This window comes from Molossus molossus, unplaced genomic scaffold, assembly GCF_014108415.1.
Source record: "Molossus molossus isolate mMolMol1 unplaced genomic scaffold, mMolMol1.p scaffold_m16_p_5, whole genome shotgun sequence".
NCBI classification, from domain to species: Eukaryota; Metazoa; Chordata; class Mammalia; order Chiroptera; family Molossidae; genus Molossus; species Molossus molossus.
Window position 1 is genome coordinate 5220719 of NW_023425388.1, and position 23178 is coordinate 5243896.

The 23178-nt window shown below is 59.0% G+C and overlaps 1 protein-coding gene across 1 annotated transcript in view; it reads left to right on the forward strand.

The window, feature by feature from the left end:
* Nucleotides 1–23178, forward strand: part of TSPEAR (thrombospondin type laminin G domain and EAR repeats) — a 31238-nt gene that overhangs the window by 2630 nt on the left and 5430 nt on the right. The window contains exons 2-10 of the mRNA XM_036243602.1: nucleotides 134–372; nucleotides 2512–2602; nucleotides 3835–3988; nucleotides 5031–5162; nucleotides 6104–6330; nucleotides 7998–8184; nucleotides 9321–9550; nucleotides 19374–19561; nucleotides 22219–22320. Coding sequence (XP_036099495.1) covers nucleotides 134–372; nucleotides 2512–2602; nucleotides 3835–3988; nucleotides 5031–5162; nucleotides 6104–6330; nucleotides 7998–8184; nucleotides 9321–9550; nucleotides 19374–19561; nucleotides 22219–22320 — 1550 coding nt within the window. The remainder of the gene's footprint in view (nucleotides 1–133; nucleotides 373–2511; nucleotides 2603–3834; nucleotides 3989–5030; nucleotides 5163–6103; nucleotides 6331–7997; nucleotides 8185–9320; nucleotides 9551–19373; nucleotides 19562–22218; nucleotides 22321–23178) is intronic.

Genomic DNA, 23178 nt, shown 5'->3' on the forward strand with positions numbered 1-23178 from the left:
CCTCACCACCTGTCCTCACCACCTGCCCTCACCTGCTGGCCCTCACCTGCTGGCCCTCACCACCTGCCCTCACCTGCTGGCCCTCACCACCTGCCCTCACCTGCTGGCCCTCACCACCTGCCCTCTCTTGCAGAAGAATGAGTACCTGTTCACGGTGGTGGCGGAGGGGCCGGACGCGCTGCTGCTGGGCCTGCGGTACTCACCCACCCGGCTGCACTTCCTCTTCCTCAGTGAGGACTCGGCAGGCGCCTGGCAGACCCGAGTGTCCTTCCGCAGCCCAGCCCTGATGGACAGCCGGTGGCACACGCTGGTCTTGGCTGTGTCTGAAGACTCCTTCTCCCTCACCATGGACTGCGGTGTGCCCATGGACATGTAGGTACCAGGGTGCTGAGGAGGGTGGCTTGGTGCTGTGCACTGCCCAGCAGAGGGGTCGGGCTGTGGAGGAACCATCATTGGGAGTGCCCGGGTCACTAGCAGGTGGACAGCAACCTGCCTCCAGAAAGGCCACGATGGGCGGGGACAAGGGCAGGCACCACTCCCAGAGCGGGGGGTGGGGGGTGACACCTGGCCCAGGACTTGGGCTGAAGGGTGAGTCCAGGCTGGGCTTGACCAGGCAAGGTGCCCGCAGAGTGCTGTCACCATGATGAAAAGGCCACAGAGGAAGATCATAAGGGACTCGGGCACCAGAACCGAACAGAGGCTATGACCCAGCTGAGCCACACGTCTGCTGTGAGACTGTCCACGCGTCACGCAACCTGACTGTCTCCTTATCTGAGACGACGGAGCAAATGTTCACTAAAACTCCAGGCAAACGTGCAGAGAACGCTTGGTGACATGGGCACGACCTGGGCCCTGGGCAGTCCGAGTTGGATTCCTGTCCTTGCTATCATCTCGTTGTGGACCAGGGACCAGTGAGTCCCTGTGGCTGGCCCGCGGGCGATCCGCACGGGCCTCAGCCTCCATCCGTGCTGAGTGGGGCTGGAGACTTTTTAATCACGAGTGGTCCAGTTTACTTTAAATCTATTGTTAAACCAAATATTACTTTTAAAAAAAAAATAATTTTCTTTATTGATTTTAGAGAGAGAGGAAGGGAGAGGGAGAGAGCGATAGAGACATCTATGAGAGAGAAACATTAATTGGCCGCCTCCTGCACGCCCCCCACTGGGGAATCGACCCACAACCTGTGCATGTGCCCTGACCGGGAATCAAACCGGTGACCTCTTAGAGCATGGGATGACACTCAATCCCCTGAGCCATACCAGCCAGGCCTAAACATTACTTTCAAAGGTAGAATCTTAACTGCTTTGTTATTATGAAACTTATTCCATAATAAAAAGAATCCATACCCTGTCTACACTTTGTTTAACCATGTCTTATTCACCACTCTGCCCACCGTGCCCTCAAATCCATCAGGGCCTTGGCAGGGTGATGATGTCCCAGGTGTCGAGGGACAGCTCTGTGAGGGGAGGGCGCCCAAGGCCAAGCCAGGGGCCAGGAACCGGGGCTGGAGCGTGGCGGCCAAGGATGGATTCAGGCCCCGGGCCTCGCCCCCTTGCAGGCACCACGGAGGGCACACGCCGGGACTCGGGACACCTGGGCCTGGGAAGGCACGGGGCTGATCTCACCGCAGCCCGGTGCAGTCAAATGGCCAAAGTGGAGGGAACAGCAGCTCTTGCCAGCGGCTGTGGCACCGCGGCCCGAGACACTGGGCCGTGAGGGAGGCCCGGGCCTGGCTTTCCTGCCGGGGCGCTCCAGCCACACCGTCCTCCCCACTGGGCGCCCGCCCCTCACCTTTCCCCAGGGCTTGACCCCACCTGAACATTGAGACCCAACTCCCAGCACATTTCCCAACACCCTCAAGTCACCAGGGAGGGAACCTGTTCTGCCTGACACCTGTCCCCGGGCCTCAGAGGAGGGCGAACGGGCTGGAAACCCAGTGCCAGTAGAAGCCGCTGGGGGTCCGAGCAAGGCAGAGCCGCTGCACACCTGGGCAGCACGTGCTTCTCAGGAGGTCCTCGTCCCGGGGCAGAAGGTGCCCCCAAGTTCACGTCTCCTAGTACCTGGGGATGGGACCTTGTTTCAGACGGCACCTTTGAGGGTGTGATCTAGCTCGGTTGAGGTCACACTGGAGAGGGTGTGTCCTGACCCAGTGACCGGTGTCCTTATGAGAGGAGAGGCTCAGAGGATAAGACACCTGATGACAGGGGCAGGGAGTGGAGTGAGGCAGCCACAAGCCAGGAGCCCCAGGAACTCCAGGAGCCCCCGGAGCCCCCAGGAGCGGGAGCAGGCAGGGAGGACCCTCCCCGAGAGCCTTCTGCAGGAGTTCGGTCCTGTCGACGCCTCCGTTTCGGACTTCTGGCCCCCAGAACTGTGAGGGAATGAATGTCCGTGGTTTAAGCCACGCAGCCCGTGGTATTTTGTTACAGCCGCCCCGGGTCATTGGCACGTCCCGCACGCAGCACTGCCGTTTTCCTGCACACATGGCCCTGACACACTCATCCATGTTTGCAGAACAGCGGACGTGCCCTTCCCGGCCACCTTGTCCGTGCAAGGAGCACGCTTCTTCATTGGCAGCCGAAGGAGGACCAAAGGCCTGTTCACGGTAAGTAGGCGGGGCTGCCGGCCTGGCCCTCCCCACACCCGCGTTCGCAGAGGGCGGTCACCATAGGTCTGCTGTCCCGATGCTCTGGCTCCACAGAGAGTGGTGTGTGTCCGATTGTCCGACGGGATGAGGAACACGAGGCTCACTGGAGTCCCCCACACACCAGGAACACCTGGCACAGGGCCTGTGCGCACTGCTGTGGCTCACACCTGTACCCTCAGGGCCCTGCCCCATGTCCTCTTACCACGAGGCCTTTACCACCACTCTGAGAGGATGGCCCCGCACCCAGCCCCCCACCTTCAGACCTGACTACCTTCAGCCTGGCTGTGTGTTTGCTCTTTGTCTGTCTCTCCCCAAGAGTGGAGGTGGGGCATCATGTTCCATAAGGGTAGGGGCTATTGTTCCTAGTGTGTCCAGTGTCTAGAACTATGCCTGATGTATAGCAGATGTTCTGTGAATATTTATGGATGGATGGATGGATGGATAGATGGATAGGGAGATGGATGGATGGATGGATAAATGAATGGATGGATGTATGGATGGATATATGGATGGATGGATGGATGGATGGATGGATGGATGGATGGATGGATGGATGGATGGATGGATGAATGGATGGATGGATATATGGATGGATGGATGGATGGATGGATGGATGAATGGATGGATATATGGATGGATGGATGGATGGATATATGGATGGATGGATGGATGGATGGATGGATGGATGGATGGATATATGGATGGATGGATGGATGGATGGATGGATGGATGGATATATGGATGGATGGATGGATGGATGGATGGATGGATGGATATATGGATGGATGGATGGATGGATGGATGGATGGATGGATGGATGGATATATGGATGGATGGGTGGGTGGATGGATGGATGGATGGATGGATGGATGGATGGATATATGGATGGATGGATGGATGGATGGATGGATGGATATGGATGGATGGACGGATGGATAGATGGATGGATATATGGATGGATGGATGGATGGATGGATGGATGGATAACCAATGTTGGCCAGTCACTTAGGTTAGTCCACAGGAAAAAATTTCTTCATGGGTTAGTGACTGTAGAAGGGTGTACAGTTCTTCTCTGATGCTCCCGATGCTCCCCCAGGACCTACATGTAGACTCTTCTCTCCCAGCCCTAGAGGTGGGTGGGCGCCCACCACAGCCCCCCGGAGCGTCTGAGTGCACTGTCCTCTCTGCAGGGCCTGGTACGGCAGCTGGTTCTGCTGCCTGGTGCGGACGCCACTCCAGGGCTGTGTCCCTGCAGGAACGCGGACCTGGTGCTGTCCATCCCACCCATCCTGCAGGGTCTCACAGGGAGGCCAGAAGATAATGAGGTGCTAAAATATCCCTATGGTCAGTAAGCCGAGCCCTCCGCCCACGCGAAGGTGTCTTCCTCCTGAGCCTCCACCTCTACCTGCTGCCTGTGTTCCCCCAGAGCGGCATTTGAGACCCTTTCTCCCCCTCCGTCCCCGACAGACATCCAAACCTCAGCCCCTGCCCCATGGGGACCCTGCTTTCACAAGGTGTATTTCTATTTTACGTGAACTCCCTGCCTGGAGGGTCCCCAGCTTTGCCTTTTCAGTTTCTGTTTGCACCTTCCAATGTCAAAGTGCAATGTTGGCTGTTTGTTTAAAGCCCAGCCCTCACCAGGGAGACTCCAACCCCGTCACCCACCCACCGTACCCCCACCGCTCGGCGAGGCAGGGAGACAGCTTTACCCTCTCCCCAGCTTCACAAGTCAGGGTGACCTCGAGCAGGGTGACCCTGATTTCCAATCCTGGAACTGTGATTTCTAGTCCCTGAGCCCAGGCTCCCCCAGGACCTACATGCAGGCTTCTGGGCGTCGTCCTTGGGGGACATGGGCCGCTGTAACTGGAAGGGGTTCTCAGGGAGAAGGATTCAGCCCCCAGGCCTCTGCCCGGTGCTGCGAGGGGTCAAGGTCGTGCTCAGTGTCACAGCCTGGATGTTGGGCCCGGGCTACAGTGCCGGTATCATTCTCAAGTGGCCAAGTGGCATCACTGGGACGTGTGCTGGACCTGAGAGGGAGGCATGGTTCTGAGAAGGGGTGGGCTCCAAACGCCACAGAGCCAAGCCAACGGAAATTTAGATAAACTCATGCCGTTCGGTCACAGATGTGGGGGGTGACCAAAGCCCACTAGGGTCACTGAGGGTTTTCAGAAGAGCTAGAGATCCCAGGGACGAGGGGGCCACTGCCTCCCGGAGCCATGGGGAGCTGTACGCCGTCCTGCCACGCAGGCGCCCGGGCAGGCCGTGTGCTCTGGCCTCACCTGCCTCCCGAGTGGGCCCTCGGAGCCCAGCTTCAAGGACACAGGCAGGACTGCCTCCTCCAGGGAGCACGTTTCCAGTGGACGCTCATCCTCCCTGTCTCCCCCAGAAACCGACATGAAGGTGACGCTGGGGTCCCGGCCTCCGTGCACCAAGGTGGAGGATGCCCAGTTCTGGTTCGATGCCAGACAGAAAGGGCTGTACCTGTGCGTGGGCAGCGAGTGGGTCTCCGTGCTGGCAGGTGAGGTGGGCAGGGAGGTTGAAGCTCCGGGGGCTCCGGAGACTTAGGGTCTCTGCTCAGAGTTAGCGTCACCCAAGAATAGGAAACACCCCCACTCAGAGCAGCAAGCCCCCATATGCTTTGTTTCCTTGTTCATCCTCACCCACGGACATTTTTCTATTGATTTTTGGACAGAGTGAAAAGAAAGGAGGGAGGGAGAGAGAAACATCGATGTAAGAGAGATATGTTGATCGGTGGCCTCCCTCACGACCCCAATCAGAGCAGGGGATTGAACCTGCAACCCAGGTACATGCCCTTGACTGGGAATTGGACCCATGACCCTTCGGTCCCAGGCCTGACGCTCTAACCACTGAGCAAACTGGCCAGGGCAAGCCCCCATATTTAATCAGAAACCACACGCCCTCCTGGGCACCACACATGGGCTGGCAGGGCCGGCTCGTCACCTCCCCTCGTCCATGTCCAGGAGGACACGGGGCTCCCTGGGGAGCCGGCCCTGCCCACTCTCCTCACACCCTGTCTACTCAGGTGCGCAGATTCAATGTGGCAATGCAGCGGGCCCTTGTGACAGCCTGTCGTGCTGGCGGGCGGCCTGGGTGTCTGCAGCAGAGGGCTCTGGCTCCGCTGGGCCGCTCGAACGCTCCTGACCGCACCCTCCAGTTCACGACTGGAGAAGCAGGAGCGTGGGGAATGTGTCCTAAGGCCCGAGACGTCGATTCCCCCCATGAGCGCCACAGGGGGCTGGTCAGACCCTGAAACCCACGCAGGCCGAGTGGGCTGCTTGACAGGCCTCTGGGGGTGAACAGGCACTCCAAGCGAATTGCCCTTGTCCCCCGCTAATGCCCCGGGGTCACCGTCCAGGGCCCCGGGCTCGTGCTCCCGAGATGCGCCCTCCGAGCCTCCGTTCCGGAAGCGTCATCTGGTCTTCGCGTCTCTCTCACCAGCCAAAGAGAAGCTGGACTACGTGGAGGAACACCAGCGCCTGTTCACGCACTCGGAGACGCTGGGCATCGAGGTCTTCGTCATCCCCGAGGCCGGGCTCTTTATAGCCACCGCCAACCCGAAGGCCGCGTCCGCCATCTACAAGTGGACCGACGGGCAGTTCGCCTCGTACCAGAGCATCCGCACGCACCAGGCCCAGTCCTGGCGCCACTTCACCATCGGGAAGCAGGCGAGTCTGCGTCCGCGGCTTCCCGGGCCTTTTACGTTGGGAGAACCTGCAGGGTCCGCGGTTGGGCCCCCCCATAGCGTCTGCAGGGGAAAGGTCTCTCGGGGCTCCAAGCCTTGTCGGGTTCAGAATGGCTCCCATGACCAGACACTTCCCAGGCTACCTCCAGGCGGCGACACTGAGCACGTCCGGTCAGCTTCCGACCCCACAGAGGCAAGGCCGTGCCTGGGATGCCGCCCAGGTCTGTGTAGACCCATCAGCACTAACTTAAAACTTGTCGAGGTCATTTGACTTGGACCGTCAACCGTGCAGAAGCCATTTCAGAATGGCAACAGGCCGTCCTGCCCGATCCTGCTTCTCTCCGCAGACAGGCCCCAGCAGGCAGAGACCCTCGTGGGCAGCACCTCTTGCCAGCCAGGGCTGCACCGAGCAGAGGGCCTGGGAGTGGAGGGTCTGAGGGCCGGCCCAACTCCATCGTGATGGATGTGATCCCCCCCCCCCCCAATGAGCATCACAGGGGGCTGGTCAGACCCTGAAACCCACACAGGCCGAGGGGGCTCCCCAGCTCCTTCTATGTCCTCCCCTCAAAATGGCAGCGTCTTGGGAACACCTTCCCATGCCTGTCCCTAAACTGTTCCCTCACCTACACACATGTGCCAGGTACGGCCCTGCCCCCACCTCGACCCACCCACTGGGGGTAGAACAGGGAGCAAACAGACAAACTCCGCCCGCTTGTTGCTGGCAGCTCGCCAAGGTTCTTACACCAGATCCGACACGTGGTGAATGAATGACTCACTCTCTGGTGATTTGGTTGATGATATTTTAAAGATGCTTGTTTTAATTATAAAAAAATAATAATAACTTTACATCTAAGGAAAGTTGGGAAATTCAGAAAAACAAGGGGAACCTCTGTCTGGTCGCTGAGCAGATGCAGGATTTACCTGGGCATCTGCCTCCAGTCCCAGGGCACGTGCCCAGCACTCCGAGAGCTGGCCCCTGTGGTACCCACGTATGCAAATGATCATGCCCACTGCTCACGCCCATAGGGGCTTCCGCACCGGGCGTGGCTGCGGACGGACACCCGCTTACTATGGGAGGGCAGGGCGCTAAGACTTCTACGTATGCAGGTGCAGGACACGTTTGTGCACAAAGCTTGTCTTGGGTTTGGGATGTAGAAAGAGCAGCAATGGACTGGCGAATAGACACATTTAAGGGCTTTTTGTTTTGTTTTGTTTTTTTATCCTCAACCGAGGACATTTTGCATTTATCTTCAGATAGAGCGCGAGGGAGAGAGGGAGAAAGACAGAGAGAGAAACATTGATGTGAGAGAGACACATCAACTGGCTGCCACCCACACGACCCCAACCGGGGCCGGGGACAAACTACAACCAAGTACGTGCCTTTAGTAGGAACCGAACCTGGGACTCTCTGGTCCGCAGGCTGAGGCTCTAACTGCTGAGCCAAACCGGCCAGGGCCATTTAAGGGTTTTAAATGCAATGGACACATCTGGAGACCGCCAGGCTCCCCGGCTGCTGGGCCATCAGTCACGGAGGGTGGGCTCAGCCTCCGCCCCGCGCTCCTCGGACAGAGATATGGACATTCAGAAACCTTTCGCGCCAGACCCCGGCCGGGAGCGTGAGAACTGAGCGTTCTGGGTCCTCTCTTGCAGGTCTTCCTGGCTGTGGCCAACTTAGACCCGAACGAAAGGGGCCAGGAGTTCTCCGTCATTTACAAATGGAGCCAGAGAAAGCTGCGGTTTGTGCCCTACCAGCGGGTGGCCACCCACAGCGCCCGAGACTGGGAGGCCTTCGAAGTGGCTGGGGAGCACTTCCTGGCTGTGGCCAACCACAGGGAAGGTAGGGCTTGTGACCTTCAACCCAGAAGGGAACCATCCCTGGGGAGGGCATGACTCACCCACAGAGCTTTCTCGTCTCCCTAAAGATGCTAATAGATCACACCAGCCCGATTCCTCGGGCTTGGCCGTCTGATGGTAGCCTCTGAGGGGGAGCACACCTGAGCACCTCCTCATCCGTCCAGGTAGGAAGTCAGGTGGTCTGTCCCTGCCCTCAGGACAGTCGCCACAGAAGTGAGGGCCACCTGGCTATACGGATTGCCTCATTTAACACTGACTAATTAACTAAGTAACCACCTCGCCTCCCTGCGGGAGGATCTGGCTGGCAGAGGTGGGAACGTGAGCTCCCTGACCAGGGCCTGGCGGGGGAGCAGCGTGGAGGGGCTGGGCGAGTGGTCAGAAGGACGTGGACCTTGTTCCCGGGAACAGGTCGTCCGTCTGCACAGTCTGTGTGCTACGTGGACATGGAGGGGAGAGGCTGGGAGGGGCTGGCAAACCTTGTTTCTGGGCCAGTGATGGCCCCCAGTGACCTTGGCAAGCTCTTCCCTGTCCTGTGACTCAAGGGGTGGACAGGTCCAAGGTGGCAGCCGGTCCTCAGGGCATCTCTAGCTCAGGCCTCAGTGGGCTCCATGGCTCTGTGTTTACCTGAGTCTGAGACATGCCAGGGAGCTGTGTGGAGGGCCCAGAGAGGAGCCCCCACCACCCGCTGATGGGCAGGGGGACCCCGGAGCCCGCTCACCAGAGCCGTCCATGGAAGTGAGTGCTCCAGGAGTGGCTGGCCCAGAGGGGCTCCGGGGGCGTGATGCCCGGCATGTGGGAGAGTGGGAGCCAAGGGGACACTGTAACAGGTGAGGCTGGGCAGAGGCAGTGGGGGTCCACCTCCAAGACCCTGGAAGGCCATGGTGAGGGTCTGGAGCCACCCAAAGAGGAGTCCCACCGAAGGTGTTCATCTGGGCAGAGGCGGGCGGTGTGGTCACGTGAAGGCGTCACTGCTGGGGAGCGAGAGGGTGCGGGAGAGTGGGGTGACCAGGGCGGCGTCCAGAGTGACCCAGGCCTGGCTGGGGCCCTGAGGCAGGGTCCGGGGTCCGGGAGGACACGGCAGTGCGTGTCCCCTCCCTCACGCAGCTGCTTGGCTTCCAGGAAACAACCACAACATCGACAGCGTCATTTACAAGTGGAACCCCCGGACGCGCCTGTTCGAGGCCAACCAGACCATCGCCACCTCTGGCGCCTACGACTGGGAGTTCTTCACCGTGGGGCCCTACTCGTTCCTGGTGGTGGCCAACACCTTCAACGGCACGTCCACGAAGGTGCACTCCCACCTGTACATCTGGCTGGTCGGCTCCTTCCAGCTGTTCCAGTCCTTCTTGGTAAGGGGCGGTCCCCGGCGCCTTGCTCAGGTCCATGGCAGCGCCCGGGGACGCCGGATCGGGCCCCAGCAGGACCCGTGCCGGGGTCTGGACCTTCACCCTTGAGCCTCCTCCCCAGGTGCCTCCCCCATAAAGGCTCAGGCTGAGTCATGTTGCCCATGGCAGCCTCTGTTACCCCCCAAAATGCCTGAGAGCCCCAACATGACGGGGGTGCTGGTTCTGCCATCCATCTGTCACAGAGCTGTCCTGGGCTACACTGGGTGCTCAGACTGGCCTCTGGCCCCTGGGCAGCCCCTGCTGTCTGACCCACCTCTGTGTGGCTGTCAGGAGCTGGGGCAGCTGGGCAGCTGACCTCTGACCTGGCCACCTGTGGAGGGTGGGGGCAGCACTCTCCAGTTTCCTTCAGACCTTGAGTGTCCCTCAGCTGGTGGCCGTCGCCATGGGTGGGCTGGCAGGACCTTTGAGTCAAGGCTGCAGAAGTAGTTATTAAGGTGGGACAGTATTAGGGTATTAGGTGCCCGGGGAACCAGTGTCCCAGGCTCCTGTGATGAGAACCCGACAGCGGCACAGGAGCGGGGGGCGTGTGCCCATCGCAGGCTCTCTGGCAGGAGCTGGCTGCCGTCCACGGTCTGGTGGAGCCGACAGGGTCCCTCCCCAGGGGCTGAGACGTGGTGGAGAGGACCGCACCGCCAACAGGAGACTCCCCTCCTCGATCCTCCGGAACACCCCTTTGCTCACTTACCTGCCTCTCATCTGCCCCCAGAAATGCTCTACAGGCCCTGTGACTGCCCAGTGCGCTTCATCCCAGGGAGGCCGGGCGCAGGGCGGAGCTCGGAGGCTGGCAGTCGTGGGGCAGGGGAGGGGGCAGTGCAGGGGACGTCGCTTCACCCTTGGTGGGGTCTCGGAGAATGAGAGGGGCAGCCCTTTGCTAGGCATCCGTGTTGCTCGGAGAAGCTGATGGTTGGAGTGACTGAGAGCAGTCTAGAACGTTCCATCCACTTGCTCCTGAAAGAGTGGGACTGGAATCCGGGCAGTATGGGGCCGTCACTTTATTCAGCGTTGGGCAGGGTCTTTCTCCAACACCAGGCCTTCCGGTGTTTGTCGTGTCCGTGGCACTGGCGCAGACGTCCCGGGCGGAGGCGGCGCAGGGTGCGTGTGTACTGGTGTGACAGTGTTCACAGCAGGCTGGCCTGGGTCTGCCCACGGGGGACGGGGTGTCTGACCTGGGATTAGAGCCTAGGACTGAGAGTGGAGATGCAAAGCGTCTGGGTCTGGGTTGACTGGGGCAAAACTATGGTGGTAAACAGGTTCCCAAGGGTGCCTGGACTGGCAGGGGCAGAGGGGCCACGTGGAGGCCTGAGCAGGGTGCACGGGGGGGGGGGGAGGACAGGGGTGCACAGGGTGCAGGCAACAGGCTGACGGCAGTGCGTGAGGAAACTCCAGTTACCGGGGTGCCTGAGAGCCGAGGGGGGGGCGAGCTGCCCCACAGTGGGTTTCCAGCCCAAGGAGGGCCGGGTGCTCAGGCCTCGGCAGCTCTGCACTCTGGGGAGCCGCAGGGAGACAGGCCAGGATCTGGAAGGGATTGGATCATATCGAAGGAGGAACAATCGTAGAAACTAAAGACTTTGTTCAGAAAGAAGACTCAGGTGATTGTTTCCAAATCTCCAACACACGAGCCGGGGCAGGGAGCAGAGCTCTGTGGTGTCCTGCGAGCAGGGGCCGGCGGCCTGGACAGGAGGAGCAGCGCATGGCAGCTGGTCAACCACGCGCGTCCTTGGCGGGGCCCTCAGACTGCAGGAGGGTGCCGGCAGTGGTCTGCGGGTGCCTTGTGGAGATTATCACTCTACAGCTACCAGCACTGCGATCCTAAACCACCTACATTCGAACAAAAAGGTGCAACACAACCACAGGCCGACCCCAAGGGCACAACACGAAGCCCAGGTCCCAGGGCTCAGCCCACCACTAAACACTCAGACCACTGAGGGTCTCCAGATGTTCGGCAGGAGACTTGAAACACAGAGGCTAAAATATACACATATACCCACCTGGGAGTAACCGAGTTATTCCAGAAACAAAAGAGAACTTTGAAACATTGTAACTGTCCTCAGCTATACACATATACCCACCTGGGAGAAACTGAGCTATTCCAGAAACAGAAGAGAACTTTGAAACATTGTAACTGTCCTCAGCTATACACATATACCCACCTGGGAGAAACTGAGCTATTCCAGAAACAGAAGAGAACTTTGAAACATTGTAACTGTCCTCGGAGGTGTTCCAGAAGACACTGCATTTATGAGGTGCTACAGGATGCCATTCCCGGGAAAGAGTTCTCGGATATTAAAAATAGGATTGCTGGCAGGACAGGAAGACCCTCGTCGATGGGACTGAAAAATAAAGGTGAGGAAATCTTCCAGAATGCAGAACAACAAGATAGAGTCCCTCCGGAATCTGAGAGCTGGCTAACCAGAGTTTTAGCAAGAGTGAAGCAGAAAATGGGAGCGATGGAATGATCCAAGGAACTGGAAGAGGATCTCCCCACGGGGAGCGGGAACCTTCAGGGGAGGGCCCTGAGACCGGGGATGAGAGCCACACGGTCGCCGTGCAGACTGTGGGTGCGGATGACAGGAGGAGGTCTGCCCTCCCTCCCCAGATTGGCGCATGCTTGCTCCTGCTTGACCGCCCCTGGCCAGCCCTGGTCACGTGACCCAGCCTAGGTGCATGGGTTGGGGGGGGGTGGGCGGTCATTGTGCACCTGCGAACACGAGAGTCAACCTGACCCAGGACATGAGAATCGGAGGTGTTGGCTCCAACCATCGATGTTGGCAGTTCCAGAATGAGAGCTGGTGTCGGTTCTAGACACGGTCAGCCCAGATGGCCCAGTGGGAGGGTCTCGGAGGGACGATGTGGGAAGAGAGGAAGGCCCAGGGACACACAGGGGCTGCAGGACTTGTGGAAAGACACGCGCGTGGAAGCGCAGGAGAGCACTGCGGATGGAGACGCAGGGCCGTGGCCTCGCGGAGCAGGAGCGACCGGCTCCCGAGAGGAAGGGCCCGCGAGGAGCTGGCAGGCCCGAGCTGTGTGGAGATGAGATTTCTCCCACACCGGAAGGACGGGAGGGGAGGGGCAGAGAGGGTTAGGAGGAAGCAATTGGGAACGTGTGGAAAAGCAACTGCACGCAGCTCGCGGCGTCCACGTGTGAAGGGGGCTGCAGGCGGTGTGACCGCAGCGCGGAGGAGACCTGCTAGACCCGAGTGCAGGGGCTGTCCCCGGGGAAGGGGCGCGGGGGGTCGCAGAGGTTGTCCACCCTTGAGCTGATCACAGCTGCGCCCTTGGCCCTGGACTATGTAAATGTCCAAAATGTCACCTTGATTTTAGAATCATTGGTGGATGCAGCCTGCAGTTTGGCCTGGGGTCTCTGTGGAGAGACCAGCCAGGCCGCTTGAGGGGAGCAGGGGGGGGGGGGAGGAGAATAGGCCCCCATATCTTTGCCCTGGGTGCTACAGCTGGGCATGAGGAGAGGATGCCAGCACCGCCCACCAGGAATCAGAGGGCCTTCCCAGGACCCCCCGAGAGGGACGGCAACCCCAGGCCCCAGGTACAGGCAGTTCTCTCTACAGGCTCCCAGGTCAGTGGAGAATAGGAGGAACCCCCAAATAGGTAAGACCCATGGCCCGGGACCCCGCCCTGTTCTCCATTCCCACGATCTCATCCAGCACCCTGGGGTTTCCACGGTGGACACCTTTCTCGTTCCACTTTGTGAAGACTTTCTGACATTTACAGAGGTTTCTGGAAGGAGGTCTGCGGCCGCATGTGTTCAGCCGGCTCCTGGTTCTGTCAGACCCATTTCACAAGTGAGAAAACTGAGGCTGGGAAGTGAGGGGACCTGGCTGAGGACATACAGTGGTGAATGGCAGAACCAGCTGGCCACAGGTGTCCTTGCACCCACACAGGTCTCTCCTCCAGGCTGCTCTGTCCGGGCGAAGCCTGGCACGGAGTCATGCCCCGAGCAGTCTGCCTCCTCCCGTGTGCGCCTCGTCCCGCCAGCTCTTCATCAAAAGGGTCAGGACATGACACTGAGTCTTGCTGAGCAGGCTCACGGGCGCCGTCGCCTGCTCTGGAAGGGGGGATGGAGGCAGAGGGACAGATGTGGGCCCCTGAGCTGCGGTGAAGCCTCGTCCTGCACTGCGACCCCAAGGAGGGCTGGCCAAGGGCCATGAAAGAAACACCCAGCAGCAGGGTGGCTGGGAGCGGGGCCGCAGCGGCTGTGACAGGTCTCTAGCCCCGAGCGCGGGACTGTCCCAGGAGCCAGGACTCCGGGGTCGCCCAAGCTCTGCAGACATCGCGGGAGGCCCAGGCAGGCGGCAACTTTGTGCCCTGCCCCGAGGCTGCGTTCTAGAAGCCGCATCTGTTCACACCTCTGTAATTCCTCAAAACCCACAGAATTCCGCTTTCATGTGGTGCCAGCATTTTCGAATTGTGTTTGAGTCCTTTCAGGCCTTGGAGATGCCTCGGTGTGTCTGCTGTTTGGTTTGGAGTTTTGTGACATCTTCCCTGACCACGAGCTTTGACGCAGGAGGGGCTGGGTGCCCGGAGAGCACGTGTGGGGAGAGAGGTGCTGGCATCGGGGAGCCCCTTCCAGGGGCTCAGGCAGCGGGTGTGGGAGACGTCTGCAAAGCTGTGCGCCCCGACCTGGGAGGAGCGCTGGGGGTCTGGGTGCTGGGCAGGGCTTTGGGCCCAGGTGTGAGTGGAGGTGACTGCCCCTCCCCCACCAGGGATTCTGGGACCTTTCTCCAGGTGGCAGAGACCCAGGCTCCAGCCGCTTGTCACTGGCAGATGTGAGGACCCAGAGCTGGGGGAGGTTTGGGGCAGAGGGTGGCTGAGAGCCCAGGGCCCAGAGGAGAGGGTCCGTGATGGGGGCAGCGTTGAGCCAGGCAGGTGGGCGGGGTGCATGGAGGCGCTGTGCAGAGTGGCCCCAGGTATGTGGGTGGCAGCGAAGCTGTGGGCTTGTCGGAAACAGTCTCCACCAAGGATGTAAATGTCCAGAAACAAATGAAAAAAAGGCGAGACTTTGGGTTAAGATCCACCTCCGTAAGGAGGGTGGTGTACAGGTGGTGTACAAGAGCACCCCTCTCATGGTCACACCCGGAGTGACCGGTGCAATGACCGGGCCAGTTGCACATGAGGCGAAGGTACTTCCTCCTGGGCCTTGGGTCGGCTCTGTGGGGCAGGAGCTGGGGGCCCCAGGCAGCAGGGTTGAGGGCCTGCTGGGCTGGGGGTGGGGAGAGCTCAGAGGGGCACCCGGAAGTCAGCTAGGAATGTGCTGCCTCCACGGCCTCCAGAATAAGACCCTTGTCCACCTCGGCCAACTGCCTGCAGTGAGGATGGCAGCATTGCCCTGGGGCCCTTTGGGGGCCACCTGTGCCCCTGGCAGTGCCCCCACCTCCCTGGGCCCTCCCAGGCCTTGGTTCTTTGCTCTCCCAAGGGCCTCCTGCCCACACTGTCCGACGATCCCCGAGATCCCACCCCCCTCAAGGGAGGCTGCCAGGCTACACTGTCAGCCCCCAGAGGTGCTCCGGAGCCCGGGCACCAAGCCAGGGCTGGCAAGGCAGGGCTCCAGGGGAATTCCGTTCGGAAGGAGTGAAAGAGGGGAGGGTCTGCCCAGCCCAGCAGGTGCCTGGCCGCCTGGCTCTCGTGCCAGGCAGGGTTTGGCAGGGCCATTTGATGTGGGTATTTCTTGTCTCTGTGATGAGTCCTAATTTGTGTAGAACCCGGGAGGGGCCTGACAGCAGACCCCTGGCCTCTCCACCGCCTGCGCAGGCTGGTGCAGCCAGGCATCAGGCTCACTGCCCAGGGGGAGCCGACCTCGGGTGCAGGTGCAGGTGTGGCCCTGCTCTGTGGGGGCTCCTGGCAGCCACAGTGCGGGGATGAGGGGTCACTGACAGCCAGTGACTGTGACGCAGCCAGGCCCCGTGCAGGTCTCTGTCAGCCAGTGGCCAGATAAGATGCAGAATGTCTGTTCAATTTGAATTCCAGAGAAACAATGGATATTTTGTTAGTAAAATCGTGTCCTGAGTTTCTCTGAAATTCGCCTCATATTGGCTGTATCGGGTTCCAACCCAGCAGGGCGCATGGAGCAGAGGCAGGATGACGGCCCCTCTGAGCCACGCTCACCTGGACACCCTGCCCTGCTACCTGCCACCAGCCACACCTTCCTCCTCACCTTGGGACCTCTTCCCGTGCTCCCAAAGCCCCACACCCTCTGGGGTCCCCCTCTGTACGCCCTCCGTCCTGGGGCTCAGGACAAGTGAAGCCCTGGTGATGTGGGGGGATCCTCTCATTGTGCTGTGTGGGAGTGCCCGTGTGCGTGTGTGCAGGCAGGGGTGTGTGTATACAGGTGTGTGTAAACGCGTGTACATGCAGGTGTGTGTACACAGGCATATGCATTTACATGTGCGTACATGTGTGCAGTTTCCCATTGACATGGTTTCCCCAGCGCGGGTCAGAGGGGCTGGGATCTCACAGTCTGACACCTTCTGTTTGGTTTCTGCAAAGTCACAGCTGGCGTGCGTGTGACTGTCCGCCCGTGTGGGTCTCGAACAGTCGCCGTCTGTGAAGCAGCCACAGGGCGGATGATGCTGGTGCTGAAGGTCAGCCCCCAGTGTCCGCCTGCAGCAGTTGGGGGGCACCCCGGAGAAAGAACGGTGCCACCTCACGGAGCCAGGCCAAGGAGGGGTACACTGATCCGGAGGACTTAGCCAAGCCCCGGCCCCTGTCAGGGATCCTGGGCCCCTGTCCTTGCTCCAGGGGGTCTTCCTTTTGGCTTAACCGTGCTGGGCTCTGCTGCTCAGGACGGATTCAGACCTGTTTCTAGAGCTGCTGGGTCTGAGCCCCGCTTAGAGCCCTAGGAATGTTCCCAGCACGCTGCCAGGCCAGCTGGGCTAGGCGGGCAACGTCGCCCTCTGCTGGGCCCGGGGACGAACACCGTTGCGTCAGCCCAAGTTTGTTCTTTCTGTTTACCAAGTGCCCTCTAGGCTTGGGCAGGGACCTGAATCTACCAGCAGGGAAGTGACATCCTAGGAGGTAACTGGGTGCGGAGGAGGGGCTGCCAGGGTAAAGAGAGACGGAGCTGCTTCCCAGCTGGTCCAGGCCCTGAGATGCTCCTCAAGCACAGGCCTGGCTGGGCAGGCAGAGGCACAGTCAGAGGGTCCCAGCTGAGACCCCACCAGGATGACCTAGGACAGCACAGGGATGACCTGCCCCCACCCCAGTTTCTGCTGGGAATTCATCTTGTCACTTTTATCTGAAAATGAGATTATTTTACCTTCATTTTGGAAGGATATTTTCACTGGTTATAGAATTCTACTTTCAATCATTTTAAAGATATTTTTCTTTTTTAAAAATAAACTTTAATATTATTATTATTATTTAATCCTTACCCGAGGATATTTCTCCACTGATTTTTCAGATAGAGTGAAAGGGAGGGAGGGGGAGAAAGAGAGAGAAACATCAATGTGAGAGAGACACATCGATTGGCTGCCTCCCACACCACCCCAACCAAGGCCAGGGATCAAACCTACAACCAAGGTGCGTGCCCTTGACTGGGAATCGAACCCGAGACTCTGGTCCTTGGGCCGATGCTCCAACCACTGAGCCAAACCAACCAGAGCTAAAGATGTTTTTCTGTTGAGGTTGAGCTTCCGTGGTTTCCAAGGGGAAGCCCCATTTCTTCGTCTCCCGGTATTGGATGCGTTCTCTGGCTGCTAAGATTTTCTCGTTATCTCCAGTTCTCAGCTATTTGAATGTGATGTGTCTAGGTGTGGCTTTTATAGTTATTCTGCTTCGGGTCTCTGATCCTCTTGTCTTGGAGTTTTTAATCAGATTTGGAAAAATGTTAACCCTTATTTATTTGAATGTTTTCCTGCCCGGTTTTTCCTTTCCTCGGTGACTCCCATCGCACGTGGGGGATGCTGACTCTACTGCCCCGCGGTTCACCGAGGCTCTGTTTGCTTTTATTATCATCTGTTTTGATTGGTGTGCTTCAGTCAGCATCATTTCTATTGGTCTGTCCTCTGGTTCACTGATGCTTTGTTTCGTGGCTCTCGGTTCCCTCCAATACGTTAATGAATATAAATACTATGCGCCCGGCTGCAGGGTTTCTGTTTGGCTCCTTTTAGAGTTTTCATGGCTCTGAATGTTCCTGTCACAACTCACGTGGCTCGCAGTCCCGGGGGCCCTGGTCACTGGAGTCTGCCTGCTCGCTCCTGCACGTGCACGCTGTCAGCCGACCTGCTTGCCGCTCCTTCTCCCGGCCACAGGCCACATGACGGCCGTGCTCCCTGCTGGTGGTCCTCCGGCCGGTCCCCAGCCTCTCCGCTGTGGTTCGTCTCAGGGTCCCTGGACTTTTGCTCCCTGCCCGCAACTCAGGGGCCAGACAAGGACTGGAGGGACGTTCGTGTGGAGATGTCGAGCTCCCTCCTTCTTAGGACAGTCCCCTTCTGCTTGTGGACACTCTGGAAAGCCCCAAACCCTCCCCTCGACTCCCCGTCCACCCAGCCTGCCATGAGCCAGAGTGTCCTCGGAGGGGATGTCAGAGGGACCCCTCCGGGTCCCGCCCGTCCTTGGCCCTCCCCCTTCAAACAGGTGTGTGCCTAGTTTCGGCCCCAGGCCCCGAGTGAGCAGCTGCTCTCAGCACCAGGATCTGTCTGCCGTGGTCTCTCCGTCTGTATCAGAAGCCGAGAGTCTGGAGGCAAAGTGTTTAAGGGCCATTTCAGTGCCAAGTCCATCACTTTCGCTTCTGCCCTCAGCCTCCTCTGCTCACACGGGAGCTGAGATCCCGGCAGCCTCCACAGGCTGCGGTTTGGGCCACAGAGCACTTACACGATTTTACATCGGCCACAGGCCCTGCCACAGGGCACTGCCTTCGTCTCCCTCTCTCACGCTGGCCTGTCATCTTGTGTGGTCACCCGCCGGGCCTCTCCCTGTGCCTGCCTCCTGTTCCCCAGGAAAATGTCTCCTTTCGTTTCTGCCCTCTCTCTTCAGGGCTCGGGCAGGGCTTGGACCCAGACGTCTCTGGTCCTTTCCTCCCCATGCTCGGCACCACCGTGATGCCTGAGACGCTGGCCGTGACCTTCACACGAGCTTCCTCTTCAGGGGCCCATATGCCAACCATATGCAAATCATATGCAAATGAGCACTCACAGCTCAAGGTCTGGGGCAGAGGCTCCAGGGCTGGCCACTCGTGCAAAAGGCCAGCCCTGGTGACCCTGTAACCGCAGCCTCAGAGGGACAAGTGGTTTGTGGAGCAACAGTGAGCACCGGTTCCCATGGGTAACTGGCTGCGGGTAAAGACCAAGGAGAACCTCAGGCGGGAACAGCTCATAGTAAGAAACACAAGAGGTACCTAGAGGTTGCTTCGGATTCGGGGCCAGACTGGAGGAAGCAGGGAGGGCTCCCTGGAAGAGGTGTTATAGCAGCTGGCCCATGAGGAAGGGCAGCACTGGGGCTCGGGGGAGTGGGCGGCGCAGGTCGCTAAGAAGCAGTTATCTCAGACGGCACAGCTCAGGTACAGGCGTAGTTGGCACTCGTGTTCACACAGGGAGGGGCAGGCGATGGCTTGGGAAACTGAGCAAAGCCCAGCGGGGGAGTGAGGACCTGCCAGACGTGCTCAGCTGTGTGTGTGTGCATGTGCATGTGTGCGTGTGTGTGTGCGTGTGCATGCGCATGTGTGTGTGTGTGCGCGCGCACGCCCGTGCCTGGCATCACTTGGCCGGTCCTGCAGTCTGCGCACTGTGTGCTCTGCCCTCCTCTCCTTCCCTCCCAGACGTTTGGCGCCACAGACTGGGAAGTCTTCCACATTGGCGATAGGATCTTTCTCGCTGTTGCCAACAGTCAAAGCTACGATGCGGAAATGCAAGTGCAGAATTACTCCTACGTCATCAACTCAGTCATCTACGAGCTGAATGTCACCGAGCAGACATTCGTCAAGTTCCAGGAGATCCCCACCTGCAGGTACGGCTGAGCTGGTGACTGGCTGGACGGCGGGCGGGCAGGCTGGGCACAGCCCCAGCTCAGCTCCCCGCGCCCTGCCTCCCTGCTCCCCACGGAGCCCCCGAGAAGGCAGCATCCCGAGCCTCGCGCGCAGTCCCCAAAGCACACGCGGGGGCTGCCGACACAGACGGCTGTCTGCACCCCACGTAGGTGGGACGTGGCCAACCTTCTCCAAGGCCAGCTGGGTGATTTGTGGCTCCTGTTTATAATCTTGGCTCTAATTCCTTTGAAACGGTGAGGTGTGTTTGTTACAATTCAGGGGTTTTTATTCAATTCACAGAAATGCGCAGCCGTTCCCATAGGTAACTTGAGAACATTTCATCACCTGGCAGAGAAAGCCCCTACCTTTCTGTCACCCCTCCCCCCAAGCCCCCAGCCCCTGGCACCCCCAGTTGGCTCCTGTCCCCGTGGATCCCCTTTGGTGGACATTCATACTAAAGAACACACGTCGCACGGACAGACCACGTCTCACTCACCCAGGCGTCCGCCGATGAGCCTGTGGGTCATTTTGACGAAACGCAGTGGTTCTGAAGACGAAGAGAACACACCTTCGGATGCTAGTGGGGTCCCCGCCATGACGCTGCTCGGGAGGAGAGCAGGAGGCCGGCCGACCTGGGCTGCCGCGTGCAGGCTCCGAAGTCCTCGCTGTCCGCGTCCTCCCCACGGGCCTTGGCCTCAGAACCCAGATGTGTGTGGCAGGAGGAGCAGCTCACGTGGACCCCACCACTGCCCTCCCCAGGCCGGTACCTCATGGGCCACTTCTCAGTGAGCGTAGCTGTGGCCACCATTTTGGGGCCAAATCATAAGTGGACGTGGCTCAGGACGTGATCCTGGCCAATGGAAGGAGGAAAGAGTGAGGAGCCCCAGAGTCCCCACTGGCCTCAGCCGCCCTGTGTGTCCCCAGGTCCCCCCTAGGCCCCCTTACTCCCGGGGTCCTGTCTGAGCACCGTGCTCTAGGCCAGCGCTCTCGATCCCCACAGGGAAGGAAACTTCGGTGAGTCCCCACTGAGACAGGTGGCCCTCTGCTGCCTGAACAGGCCACAGCCCAAGGCTACCGGACACAGCTGTTCCGGTCTGGCCTTGGCCTCTGACTGACGAGGTGCGTGGCGGCAGCCTCGGTTTCCTCATCTGTAAAGTGGGCACAGGGCCTGTCGTCATCAGAGGTGATGGTGGGGCCCTGGTTGGACGGCCAGGGGGCCTCCTCGAGGGACAGGATTCTGGGGAGTTCCTCCAGGAAGCTACTTGTCAGATCCTTGGAAACTGACCGTGTCTGCACACAGACCCTCCCTCGGCAGACACGGGAGCTGCTCACGAAGACAGAACGCAGAGTATCCCCCTAGTGTAGGAGACCATTTCCGTGTGGGCACCCAACTGGTGTCCAGGAAGGAGCAGGAAGGGGGGAAAGGCCAACGGGTGACCTCGTGGCCCGTGTCCTCACGTGTCCGCCTCCAGGGCGCTGTGAGCCATGGGGAATGACCCTGCGCTGGGCACTGCTCTGCCTATGTTGGCGCTTCAGAGCGAAAGGCTGTGTACGCGTCTCATACAGCGCCATTCGCACCCGCAACCCCAGTGTCCACGGGTGGACGGATGCACACTGTGGTCCGCCACAGCGGAATAGTACTCAGCCTTGAAAAGCAGTGAGATTCTGACTTGTGCTGCCACTTGGAGAAACCTAGAGGGCAAGATGCTGAGTGAACAAGCCAGACACGAAAGGACATACTGAGGAGTCAGACCCATAGAGGCAGGGAGTAGATGCTGGGTGCCAGGGCCTGGGGGGTGAGTGTTTAATGGGGACAGGGAGTCCCGGAGATGGACGGTGGTGATGGTTGTACAGAAGTGTGAACGTACTTGACAACACTGAGCTGTGCACGTGCTCATGGTTCGGAAGGGCCCGGCCGGAGCAGCTCGGATGGGGGAGTGTCGTCTCCTGCACCAGAATGTTGCTGGTTCGATTCCCAGTCGGGGCACATACCTGGGTTGTGGGTTTGATCCCCAGTCGCGGAGCATATGGGAGGCAACCAATCGATGTTTCTCTCTCTCTCTCTCTCTCTCTCTCTCTCTCTCCCTCCTTCCCTTCCTCTCTCTAAGCATATCTTTGAGTGAGGATTTTTTTTAATTGTTAAAAGTTTATGTTGTATGTATTTTATCACAGTTAATATTTAAAAAAATTTTTTTATCCTCACCCAAGGACATATTTTTCCATTTTTGTTCAGATAGAGTGGGAGGGAGAGAGAGAGAGAGAAACATCGATGTGAAAGGGACACATCAAGTGGCTGCCACCCGCACAACCAACCAGGGCCGGGGACAAACTGCAGCTGAGGTACGTGCCCTTAGCGGGAACCGAACCTGGATCTCTCTGGACTGCAGGCCGATGCTCCAACCGCTGAGCCAAACCGGCCAGGGCCACAGTTAATTTTTTAAAAAATTTTAAGTGAACAACTAAACTCCCTGTGTGACTGTGAGAAAATCACCCCCTTAGGCTAGCCCCTGCTGTGTGGGTTTAGGGTAGGACCTGGGCGCCGAGGTCCGGGATTAGGGGAACGGGCTGGAGACCAGTGGCCAAGCTCTGGCAGTACTGTGGGCTCCATGTCCTAATGTCTGTCCCCTTGTCTCCACAGTGCTCTGGACTGGGAGTTCTTCTCAGTGGGAGAAGATTACTTCTTGGTGGTGGCCAACTCCTTTGACGGACAAACCTTCTCAGTAAACAGTATTATTTACAGGTAACACGCGGCAGAAGGCCGCACCCCTCTCTCCACCTGGTTCACTGGGGGAGACTCCCCTTCCCCGCCGGTGACCAGGCTCAGAGCGAGTCACAGGCTCAAGGCCATGGGCTGCCTGGCGCTGGGCACACCTGAGCACCGGCCGAGTCCAGGTCATGCCCCTAGGGTCAGCCAGGTGACCGGTAGTCCTGCTGATGCTCACGACATTGGGGTCTGGCGGGATGCAGTGTGCAGACACAGTAATCTGAGAGCTATCGGTATTGTGTTCTGTTGAGAGTTCCCAGGACTCTGCAGGCATCTCCATTATCATGTGTCCTTCAGAAACGGGTCAGGTCCTCACATGGGCACGGTGGCCTCCTCGCTAAGCTCACTTCAGGGTGTTTGCATGTTGTAGGCATGATGCCTGAGCTTTTCATGTCCATTTCCAGCTGCTTTTCGTGACCGAAGGATCAATTCTGACCGTTTTCTGGAGCAGACTCGTGGGAGTGCTAAAAACACAGCTACCGCGCTGGCCCGTCTGGCTCAGCGGTTAGAGTGTCGGCCTGCGGACCAGACAGACCCGGGTTCGGTTCCCACTAAGGGCATGTACCTCGGTTGCAGTTTGTCCCCTGGTTGGGGTTCTGTGGGTGGCAACCACTCGATGTGTCTCTCTTACTTCAATGTTTCTCTCTCTCTCTTCCTCCCTCTCTCCCTCCTGTTCTATCTGAAGATAAATGCAAAAATGTCCTCGGGTGAAGATAAAAAAACTAAAAACTAAAAACACAGCGACCTCTGTAAATAAACGGGACTGATGGCTAATGCTTACTGTCCGTCTAGAATTCCCGGGCGGTCTGCGGCAGTCCCCGGGGCCAGCAGTGC